Source organism: Acanthochromis polyacanthus, chromosome 8, assembly GCF_021347895.1.
Source record: "Acanthochromis polyacanthus isolate Apoly-LR-REF ecotype Palm Island chromosome 8, KAUST_Apoly_ChrSc, whole genome shotgun sequence".
NCBI lineage: Eukaryota > Metazoa > Chordata > Actinopteri > Pomacentridae > Acanthochromis > Acanthochromis polyacanthus.
Window position 1 is genome coordinate 41732938 of NC_067120.1, and position 11611 is coordinate 41744548.

Consider the following 11611-nt stretch of genomic DNA (forward strand, 5'->3'; position numbering starts at 1 on the left):
GTTACTTTAATCCAACTAGTTAATTAAACATTACCCCTGAGGTTATTGTTCCAAACCCCTAAAACGAACCTAGGAATATAACCAAGTGCAAACAGTTATAAGAGGAAAGCTGTCGTTAACAAACGTGATCGATAAATCAATTCTGCTACAATGTGGGCTGCTTAGTAAGAGAGTATTTATTGAAATAAGAGGGGTAAGACGTTTGGAAGAAGACAGTAAGGACCTAGGCGAGTATTCCTCAACACCAGCTTAAATATTCTACTTAATCCTGTTAGGTGAAATTCTAATAGGCAGATAGAATCTAACCCTTTAAACGGAGAGCTGGTCCTGAATTAACCTGAGGTAAAAGTTAAGGGAGGCTAGACTGGCGGACATGGCGTCCCTGGGTGGGCACGACTAAGACAGAAGCGCCCAAAAGAAGATTCTGAGGGTCCAAACCGACACCTAGAATCAACCGCCAGAACCTTTCAGTGGAAACTGGGGAAGAGAGGGCGAATCTCTTCCGACCGAGGATCCACAGCTGCGGATTGGGGAAGGAAAGGACGAGACCTTCTGACCAAGGATCCACAGCACGGGTGATCAGCCGAGGCAAGATTCGATATCATCACGCCTGACGGGAGGTACAGCTGAGAACCGCAGGCTAGAAGAAGCTACAGTGACCTTGGGCCAGCGCACCCCAAAAAAGAGGCACCGCGGAGCAGCCAGACCAAGTCTGCATTCATCCCTACTCAACAGTACTACAAGAGGTATTGAAGGAGCAGACGACTCGAGACGACAAAGATGATGGCTACGAGCCAACTAGACAAAGTGTCCTGTCAACTCTCTCCTAGAGCGAAATTAGATCTTCTGTTCACTAGTCTATCAACTATACTGTTATATTTTTCCATCACACAGTTGCTACATGATGGAACAAAGATCTCCTGAGGTTCTTCAAAGACTGCAGCTCCCAGACAGAACCGGCTTCACGATCAGCTGCTGCAGAACACTGAAGGTAGAACATGATGCTGATAGAACATCATGGTTCTGCAGACACTCAAAGATCTGAGTTTCCTGTGGATAAACAGGAAGCTCTGACACTAAAGTTCCTTCACATTAAAATTCCTTCACATTAATGTTCCTTCTTCTGTCTGATCATTTTTCTTGAGAACGTTTGAGTGTACAGCTATGGGTTGTACAGTGGTGCAGAATAAACATGATTCCAGCAGATGTCTGTCTGACAATGCTGGAACTAGCCCTCACACATCTGGAATGGAGTAACACCTGTGTGAGGATGCTGTTTGTGGATTTCAGCTCCGCCTTCAACACAGTTCTCCCTCATAAACTGGTTATGAAGTTGAGCAACCTGGGGCTCAGCAGCTCACTGTGCTCCTGGATACTGGACCTCCTCAGCAACAGACCTCAGAACGTCAGGATCAGAGACCACATCTCCTCCACTCTCATCCTGAACACCGGTACTCCTCAGGGGTGTGTCCTCAGCCCCTCCTCCACTCTCTGCCCTCCTGTTTGCAACTCCATCATCAAGTTTTCTGATGACACCACCATCACAGGACTGATCAGAGACAACAATGAATCAGCTACAGGGAGGAGGTCCAGCATCTGTAGCGATGGTGTCATCACAACAACCTGAACCTCAACACCGGAAAAACCAAGGAGATGATCTTGGACTTCAGAAGATCAAAGCAAACTGGGTACTCTGCCCTCTACATGGATGGAGAGGAGGTAGAGAGGGTGGAGAGCTTCAGGTTCCTGGGGTCCACATCTCTGAGGACTTCACATGATCCACCCACACCTCACACCAGGTGGGGAGGGCCCAACAGAGACTGGACTTCCTCAGGAAGCTGCTTCAGCCTCATCTCCTCCAAGAGCTGCTCATAAACTTCTACCGCTCCCCCACTGAGAGCCTCCTGACCCTCTGCTGTACGGTGTGGTTCACCTGCTGCACTGCAGAGGACAGGAAGGACCTGCACCGGGTGGTTTGAGCAGCAGAGGTGGTGATTGGGACCACACTACCTCCCCTCAGAGACGTTTACACCTGCAGACTTTAGAGGAAGGCCAGAGGAACCATCAGAGACCCCTCACACCCAGGACCTTCTCTGTTCTCCCGTCAGGTAGACGCTACACTGCAAATGTGGCAGTGTTATTTTTTTAGTGTTGGTGTAAATTAACAGGGGTTACTATTACTTTTACTCAGAATTGATTTAAATTAACACCCCCTAGAGTCCGTTCCTGATAGTGTAAGAGTGGATATCCGTTGTTATGAGAATCACTCTGAATTTACACTCTGGCTCGTTCAATTGGCCACACCCACCACTTGAACCTCTCGTCCTTGGCGGTGCAGCGGAACACAGTCACACCGTATGAGGCACTCAGACTGCGTCATCGAACTTTTTTCATCCAAATTTCTTCTTTCTACGGTAAGTTACGTTTCAGTTGGTAAAATTGTTTCTTTTGGATTGATATAGCCTTACCAATGAGTCTGGAGCGAATGGCATTTGTAGGAAAATATCTTGAAAGGTTCGTTTTTGTGTTTTTTAGCTAGCTAACGTTAGCTTAGCTCGCTAGCCCTGGCCAACACTGCTCGACCAGGGTTTAGCTAATATTAGTTCCTCAAATTATTAAAAGTGTCAATAAAGGAAAGGCTTTATGAGTAATGGTAATATTTTGAAAAGGTTGTACACTATACAAGTAAGTTATAGTATGATAACATTACACATGTGCAAGGCACATTGTAGCCACATTTCCTTCGCGCCTGCTCGGCACAGTACGTCTTCTCGCCTGAGGTTCCAAGCGAGATGAAGCGGCGACAGCAACGTAGCTTTCTGCTGTAGTCACGGCTTTTTATTGTAAGAGAACGAATATGGAGAGCAGAAAACTTTCACACAAGTGACTTTAAGGGTCTTTCAGTCGCCGTGCTATATTACGGCTCCACTCACGATGCGGTTATATGGAAATACAACTAAACTGAGATGAGCTGAGTCAGCTAAAGGAGCGTCGAGCCGGACCGCGCCGAGTAGGCACTTCGGAAAAGTGGCTTGTGTTTGGTAGTGTTGGGTTAAATGTGTGGTGATGTACAGTGTTTCCTGTTAACGTTAATTAACGAGACAGGGGCGTTTGAGTCTCTCATGGAGACAAAATGTTTTGTTATTTCTTTCAGCATTTCACCTTCCCTCATCTCTGTCATTGTCATGTACAGCTAAATGTTAAATTTGTGCGGTAGTTGCAGTAATTAGCCCTCCCCCCACCTCCAAATGTGTGTAAAAGTAAAAAATTAGGAATAATAATAAGTTATGCCATTCTTGTCTTTGAAGCGACATGCTGGTCCCTGTAGAATATAAAGGAGTCAGCAAATGGGTCAGGGTACCACAGGCAGAGGACGAGTACAATTACTCCCAGTTTTTGCAAGCAGGTAGGCTAATTTGACTGTCATGTTTATTTGTGCATGTAGGGTTTTCCTATGTTTTTCCTAGAGACTACAGATGAAAATTAGCTTTCCTGCTAACGCCGGTGTATTTATAGTTCATCAGCTTTGTTCATTGATGTATGTTGGCCCTCCCAAATTTTGCTTACCTACAGTATCTTCTGTTTTAGTGCTGGCAAAATTCAATTTGCCAGGTTCTGCTTCCTTGAGCCTGAAGGATTCCTCAAACGTTGAAGTGGATTCGGACATATTTGATGAACTCTTGAAATCATCTGGGGTGTCTTTCAAGGCCGAAGACTGTGATGGTGAGGGATTGCAGGCTTATATTTTTAATTTTTAAGAATTTGACTCTGTTTTCTACAACAGCAAATTTTTATACTTGATTCTGATTGGCAACAACCGGGCAGTTTCAGTATTAATGGGCACATCCTATTTGATCCAATACATGAGAGCAACGCATGTAGGTACTTTCTTTCCCTTGCCCGGTGAACTAAATTTCTCAGAATTGATGAATTGATGCTTTGTTTTATAATATTGTATATTGCTATGAGTGTAGTCTATAACATAAGCATTGTAGAAAAGCAACTGACCATTTGAGGATGGGGGTTACGGCTCAATTCACAATGCTTGGGGTATTTTCTTGCCACCCCCATAGCCCTAGGCGTGGTAAATTGAGCTGTAACTCGTTTCCTCTCGTGGTCAATTGTGTCATTTACACTGCAAGGCTGTGTGTTTTCTTAGGTAGCACTGCTGAGGAGGAGTTCTCCGAGGGCTCGTCTGTATCAGACTGGTCACCATCACCTGCATCCCAAGGGTCATCATCAGGTTCTGACTCAACGCTGATACTGGATTCTACCAAAGCTCGGAAAAGACAGCTGATTGAAGGACCACTGGATAGCAACGTTGCAAGAGATGTAAGTTAACCACCTGATATTGACCCTGATGTCAATTAGACCGATGACAAACCTTACATTAAAATTTCACATTAAGTATATTAGTACTGCAGCTTCAGTAGGTGTCAGACTGAAGACCCAGAGCTCTGGTATGTTAGCTAATTCTCATTTATCATGCGCGCCTTGACCAACTGTTACATCAGCCCGGGTTGCACAGGCTGACATACCTACTGTACCTGCAGTATGAATGTCATGCAATTGTCGTTTCAGAATGTCAGAGTCGCTCTGTATTCAAAGCCTGGTGGAAACGAAATATTCAAAGAGTACGAGAAAACAAGCACCATCAGTGATGTTACAAGAAGAAAGATGGTAAACATTCTCGTGGCAGATATGGTGGAGAGCCATGGGTAAGCAATAACAGGTTGTGGTTGTTTTTTTTTTTTTTACCTCCAAAAGTCGCTACCAATTATGTCGTCACCCACACCCATGTGCACATCAAGGTTAATGTAATTAAATATTTTCATTAGTTTTTATTTTTATTTAGTTATTCAGTTTGCTTTTTTTTAATTTTAGTTCAGGTTTAGTTTGTTCAACAGGTGATGAAACAGCTATAGTTTTTATTTTGAGGAATTGAATAGTTTTTATTTAGTTTTCATTTGGTTTTAATCTTAGTTTAAGTTTTTCGGAGAAAGCCTCGGTGAGACCTCTAAAGATGAACTTCCACATTTGTGGGATTTCTCCCTTTTAGTTGCATCCCATAATGTTCCCATCAGTCCTCCACCCTTTCCATTCACTGTTATCTACCTATGGGTCGTACTCCAAGTCATTCCATATTGAGCTATGGCCTTTTCTCCCTGCAACTTTAGCATCTAAGAAAACCACAACTAAGCTGATGTTATCTGACATTCACTTTAGTTTTAGTTAGTTTTGTATTGTTCATTGCAGTTTTTATTTAGTTCTTATTTTTGGAAAAAATGTCATTTTTATTTCAGTTTACTAAATTATTTTTTCACTGATAGTTTTTGTTTTAGTTAACTGTAATATCCATGGTGCACATAAATGAAATTTGCAGTTTTTGGAGGAATGACACATCTATCCCTTTTCAGGAGGGTTCCTCCAATGAATGTGCGGATCCTCTACGCACTAGGGATTATAACACTGTTCCCTAAATTGAAGGACCCAGATTCCAAGAATGGCTATGTGAGTATAAACAGTAATGCATCCCCATACATTCTATGTTGTAAACTGTTCTTGTCTGTATATAACATCTATTGCAAGTCTACCTGTCCTGAGTGAGGGGTCCCTCCTCTGTTGCTCACCCTGAGGTTTCTCCAGTTTTTTCCCTGTTAAAGTGCTTTCCTGGAGTTTTTCCTTAGTTGATGTGACTCCATGTATTTTTCTTTATCAACAGGAACATTTCTATGATCACCAGAGTGGTTCTGGCTACCTAGCATGGAGGCTGAAAACTGTTCAGCGGAACTCTGCTCAGGACAGCAAGAAATCCAGGACCACTTTCCAAGAGGGCCCCAAGAGTCCACGCAGTATCCGTTCAGATGAGAAGCAGTTGACTGGTGATGAATGCAGGGAAGCCATATCGGCGATGAAACACTCAAGTGATACGACCCTTGTCAAAAATAAGATGAAGGCAACATTCCAGCACAGGCAAAAGGTGGTTCAAGACCTGGTTACTGCCTCTACTGTCCTGGATCTCTTTCCTAGATTCTTGGATACACCTGGCTTGGTAAAACATGAAATAAATTGCTGATGACTTTGTGGTGGGCTTGTTTTGCTGGACTGTTTATTGACACCCGTAGCCCCATTACAATGGTGTTCTCATCCACAAACATTTTCTGTTTAAGATCGACCAAGACTTCACAATGATCTTCGGTGAGGAGGTGTCTGGTAAATTCCTTTCCAAGTGGCCAACATTTTTCAAACCGAGGGTCATCGCAGATTGCTGCAAGAATCTAACTCCGAGTCCGCGTGTGGATGAGCTACTTGTGTCTGCACAACAGGAGTCTGATGATGGTGGCAAGTGTGGACACAGTAGATTGCACATGCAATGTGCTCCTTTGTAGTGTACACTAAATGTGTACACTACAAAGGAGCACATTGTTATGTTCTTTCATGTTTTTGGCCCCTTTACTACAAATCACATACTGCACATTACTGCTAACCATTTTCAATCCTTGGTGTAATTTAAGAATTCCTTACTATAACTGATGCTGTAATGCTTATAAGGAAATAAAATACATTTTTAAAGTGTCAATTCTAATTCTGCAGTGTGGCATTCTGAAGAGTGGGACTCTGAGACGGCCGCCATCCTTCTGCTCCTTCACCTCTTGCCTCCAACAGTTAAAGGCAAGAAGACCAGCAAGATGAGTGCATCGGATGCTGCTGGACGCCTGATCAAGTTCATGAAGGTATTTTCTTAGGACTGTACATCAATGATGCATGTTTTCATGTCAGCTGATGTAAGGTTTCAAGAGCCAAGATGGTGGGGTAATGGGGGGGTGATGCAGTTAAATTGTTTTTAAAAAATCATTCTTGCCACAAAAAAAAATTAATGTTGTGTACATTCTTAGATCCGTCCATGAATTCATTAGTTGTGTACATCCATCTATCAAATATTAACCCCACCCCCTCCACAGGTGGGGTCAAGCATGGAGACCTTCCTTAAGGAAACTGGCCCCAAACAGCCCTTTCTTCTCGGTGTTGGGGAAAGACGCAAAAGCATCCAGGATTTCTACATCATCCTGGACCAGAAGGCCATTCCCTGCAGGATGCAGACCCCAGTTGCTGCCTTTGATGAGCTCTTCAAGGCACATTATGTTTTTGCTGTGTCGTATGATGATGCGCTGTCCAGCTTCTTCATCTTCATCCAGACCACCGTGTATGGCATCGACGTCGGCAAAGTGAAAGAGAGTCCTCGGGTAAAAGAAATCAGAGCGAGGCTTCTTCACTGTGAAGTCTGAAGACTGATTTTGACCACAAATGTACACATGTTACATTTGCAAGGTACACCACACCAATTGTTCAATGTTATTTAGACATTTGAAGTTTGAACATGGATTGTATCCCGGAAGGTCTATGCGCTTGAACTGTGGAGAGCCTGGTTGTTCATTTGTTTTTTGTACATATTCTGGTTACCAACGTCACCTATCTAGAGCACATAAGGACTGTCTTGATCCAAATCCTGTTAGCAGCAGTTTTGAATTTGAGCCTGTTGCTGGGCCTTCCACACCAGTGAATGTGGATCCTCCTGTGAGGGTCACTGCACATGTTCCAATTGAAAAGAAGAATATACTGGACTTGTGCAGCTCTGTTATTGCTCAGGTTCAAGCCTCAGGTGTTCCAGACAGTACTGTGCAGTGTCTAGTCGGCTCGATGGAGGAACTGGTTAATGACATTCAGGCTCACGCAAAGGAAGCAGTTGTTAATTGTTTGTCTTCTGATGCATCTAAAGAAACTTTGGAGAGAGTTGAGGGTTGCTTTGATCAGCTCGAAAACCCATTTTCATGTCTTAACACAGAATCTAAAAGGAAGAGGCATTTTGAAGAGAAATGGAATATAGTAGAACCTGTAGAACATGTTCTGGGTGTCCGTTTTGATGTAAGAAGAGACAGAAAAACAGGCACGTATAGGCAAGTTCCAGTCAATGATAAGTTTATGTATGTACCTATCCGGGGGTCTCTCTCATCTATGTTTAGTAACAGTGAACTCTGTAACAGCTTCCAAGAAGTAAAACTACACCAGGAGGGATTTTACAGAGATATAAGTGATGGGTCCTACTTTAAAAATCATAGTTTATTTTCTCAGCAAGAACTTGCTCTTCAGATCCAGCTCTACTATGATGACTTTGAAACTGCCAATCCATTGGGCTCAAAAAAGGGAGTACACAAACTTGGATGTGTTTATTTTATTTTGAGAAATTTATCACCAAAACTCAATTCTGTGTTAATGAATATCCATCTTGTCGCTCTCTTTCATTCAGAGGATCTTAAGACATATGGGTTTGAGCCAATTCTGAAGCCACTTATTGACGATCTTAAGATTTTGGAGACTGAAGGAATACAGTTGCCCTTTTCAGCTACACCTGTGAAGGGTTCAATCATTCAGGTTACAGGAGACAATTTAGCTCTCCATGCACTTTTAGGTTTTGTTGAATCATTCAGTGCAACGTACTGTTGTAGATTATGTTTAACTGATAAAAGTGATTATCAGTCAGTTTTCAGTGAAGATCACCCAGGTTTAATTCTACGTTCAAAAGACCTTCATGTTGAACACGTTCGTGCCATCCAAGAAAATCCTGCTTTGAAATCAACATTTGGTGTCAAACGAGACTGTCCACTAAATTCCCTCCAGTTTTTCCATTCAGCAAACAATTACGCTGTAGACATAATGCATGACCTGCTAGAAGGAGTGGTGCAATATGAGTTAAAGCTTGTTTTTCAGTATTTGATCAAGAATTCAATATCCCTGAGTTCATTGTCTGAAAGAATTGCTAGCTTTAACTATGGATACACACAGAGAAAGAACAGGCCAGGTGGGCTTAAGCTGGATGACAACAGCAAAGATCTCGGACTTAATGCTATCCAGTCTTGGTGCCTCCTACGCAATGCCCCGCTGTTATTTGGAGATTTAGTTAACAGAGAGGATACCTGTTGGCAGTTGTTACTCCTTTTAATTCAAATTGTAAACATTGTGTTTTCACCAACTATAACTCATGGTATGACTTGTTATTTGAAACATTTAATTTTTGATCATCACAAGCTTTTTAAATCCATCTTCCCAGAGCACAATTTGATTCCAAAACATCACCATATGATCCACTACCCAAGCTGTATTAGAAGAATTGGACCACTCATACACATTTGGTGCATGCGATTTGAAGGAAAACATAATTTCTTCAAGAAATGTGTTAAAAACTTCAAAAATATTGCTAAGACTCTGGCTAAGAAACATCAGTCTCAGTTAGCATTTCATTTTGAGAACTTTTGTTTCCAAAGATTACAGTTTGGTCCGATTTCTGAAGTCCTGGTCAGCAGTATAGAGGGTGGAGAGGTGCTGAATGAAGCTTTTGATGTGTCGTCAGTTTCTACCACTTCCTGGGTCAACAACTATGGCACAGAGTATCAGGTTGGGATGTATGTGGTTACTGGAGTTGAAAATGAGATGCCTTTGTTCAACAGGATTGACAATATAATTGTTAAAGACAACAATGCCTATCTTTTGATTTGTAAAGTCTCGAATATTTTTTTTGATGTTCATTTAAATGCATTTGGTATTGAGGAGAAAAATGAGGTTTTCACAGTGATCTGTGTAAATGACCTGGTATATTACAGACCTTGTGATAGGCAGTTTTCATATGACACCGATGACCAAGTGTACCTTGTTCCATACTGTAACTATATGTGAATCCATGCAGACTGTTAATTGTTACTGTGGTGTGGTGGCCATTTAATAAGACTATTTTTGTAAAGAAGTTTTTGTCTTGTTTATTTTTTGTGATAGGTTTGGCAGGTGGTTGTGGTGGTTATGGGTGGGTGGGTTTATTGGTAGTCAAATTTTACACCCATTGGTCTGAATCCATTGGTAGTCAGTGTAGCATTTTCAACCACAGTCACTGTAACATTTTCTTGAAATTACACTAGTATAGAGTACTATTGAGTTAGTATAGTGGCCAGTAGTATAGTGTTAATTTTGAACTCCTTACAGTGTTGAAATAACTATAGCTAAGAGTGGAAACATTAACACTGACACTACACATGTGTTAGCCAGTGTTAATTTTGAACTCCCTACAGTGTTGGAATTACTAGAGCTAAGTGTAAAAAAACACACTGACACTAGTGTAGAGTACTACTGACACTTCACAAGTGTTGGCCAGTGTTAATTTTGAACTCCCTACAGTGTTGAAATAACTATAGCTGAGTGTAAAAACATTAACACTAGTGTAAATGTTAAATTAACACTGAAAAGAGTGGACGCATATACACACTTTCCTGGTGTTGAATTTAACACTCTCAGAGTTAATTTAACTCTGACTGATTTGCTGTGTACAGGTCACTTAGAGTCAAAACCAACAGACTCAAAAAGAGGTTTTATCCCCAAGCTGTCAAATGTCTTCTCCCTCCCCCTGAATGACAATTATCACATATCACAAGTGCAATATTTATATCAGTGCAGTCCATATTTCATGTGCAGTAATCATATGTAGAGCAGGTCTCTAACCACAAACTGTTTCCGTAGAATATGCTGTTCTTATGTTGTGTATAATTAGGGTTGTATATTTTAGTGTGTTATATAGTGTAGCAAGACTGCAAAGGCTCTGGAATTCCTGAGCTGATCAAAACTCAGATAAGCTGTCCCTCTCCAGCACTGACCAACACCCATCTCTATAGGAGGATTGAGACATTTGTATTTCTGTAGGTTTTCATTCACAGAAGGATGGAGCTCCTGTGAACATTTGAACCCCTGGAATAACTTCTTCTTTTTAAAAGACAATGACTTTCAATTATATGCTATGGATGTTTGTTTAATGAACTTTCATGCTAAAATCCCTTTTCAGCTTCAGGAGACCCTCAGCCGGAGACGTCTCTGCATTCCACAGATCAGATAACAAGTCGTAAAACTTTATGGCTGAAGGCTGGAGTCACCCTCTCCCTCTCTTTGACTGAAACAAAGAGACTGGAACTGAACTTAAAAACCTTGCCAAATTAATATTTCTGGAATGTATTTTGTGTTTACAGAATTACCAATGTCAGTGGAAATCATTCATCATTAACATATCCAAAAATCACGATTCTATCTTTCACAGAAGCTGATTTATTAATTTGTGATGTTTAATCTGATTCCTTCTTTATTACTCCATTTAGGTTGAATGATGACCATTGTATTTACCTGTTACCAAATCTCTGACTTGTTGTTATATTCTCACTGTGGTACATATTTTTAATGTCATAAACATAAACATATAGTTATGAATGAAATGATTCACATCATATGAACATATGTATTAATCTACACATTTCACTTCCACACAACTGAATATGGTGGGATAGACAGATCGTGTTTTGCGCGTTTAATATCATATTTTAATCCATTCTGGATTCCTCTTTCTTCTCTACTCTGTGAGAACAAAGAGATTCCAAATTCCACCAGACTCGCGCCTAAAAGTTCTCTCTCTCCGCCCAGGTCCTCCCCTTAGCTGGACCCACAGATAAAGTCAGCCGTAGCCCACATCATCATCTCTTACCGACCTACTCTCTTACCCCTCTCTTACTCTCTATTACCTGAGGAA

The 11611-nt window shown here is 41.5% G+C and overlaps 1 protein-coding gene across 2 annotated transcripts; it reads left to right on the top strand.

Annotated features, from left to right (window-relative positions):
- Window positions 1–1940: 1940 nt before the first annotated feature.
- LOC127535241 (uncharacterized) lies at window positions 1941–10284 on the top strand. Of its 2 annotated transcripts, XM_051952642.1 has the most exons (9): window positions 1941–3406; window positions 3589–3723; window positions 4160–4332; window positions 4582–4718; window positions 5418–5511; window positions 5723–6052; window positions 6171–6342; window positions 6595–6734; window positions 6963–10284. In XM_051952642.1, exons 1-9 carry the CDS (start codon window positions 3313–3315, stop codon window positions 7284–7286), a joined length of 1599 nt encoding a protein of 532 aa, XP_051808602.1. In that variant the 5' UTR covers window positions 1941–3312; the 3' UTR covers window positions 7287–10284. The 2 variants fall into 2 exon arrangements, with proteins under 2 accessions (XP_051808602.1, XP_051808601.1); XM_051952641.1 differs by lacking the exons at window positions 1941–3406; window positions 3589–3723; window positions 4160–4332; ... (2 more) ...; window positions 5723–6052; window positions 6171–6342 and having other exon boundaries at window positions 6600–6734.
- The last annotated feature ends 1327 nt before the right edge of the window (window positions 10285–11611 follow it).

Coding starts and splice junctions, on each gene's coding strand:
- LOC127535241 (XM_051952641.1), top strand. CDS start 7,306: ATGTACACATGTTACATTTGCAAGGTACACCACACCAATTGTTCAATG.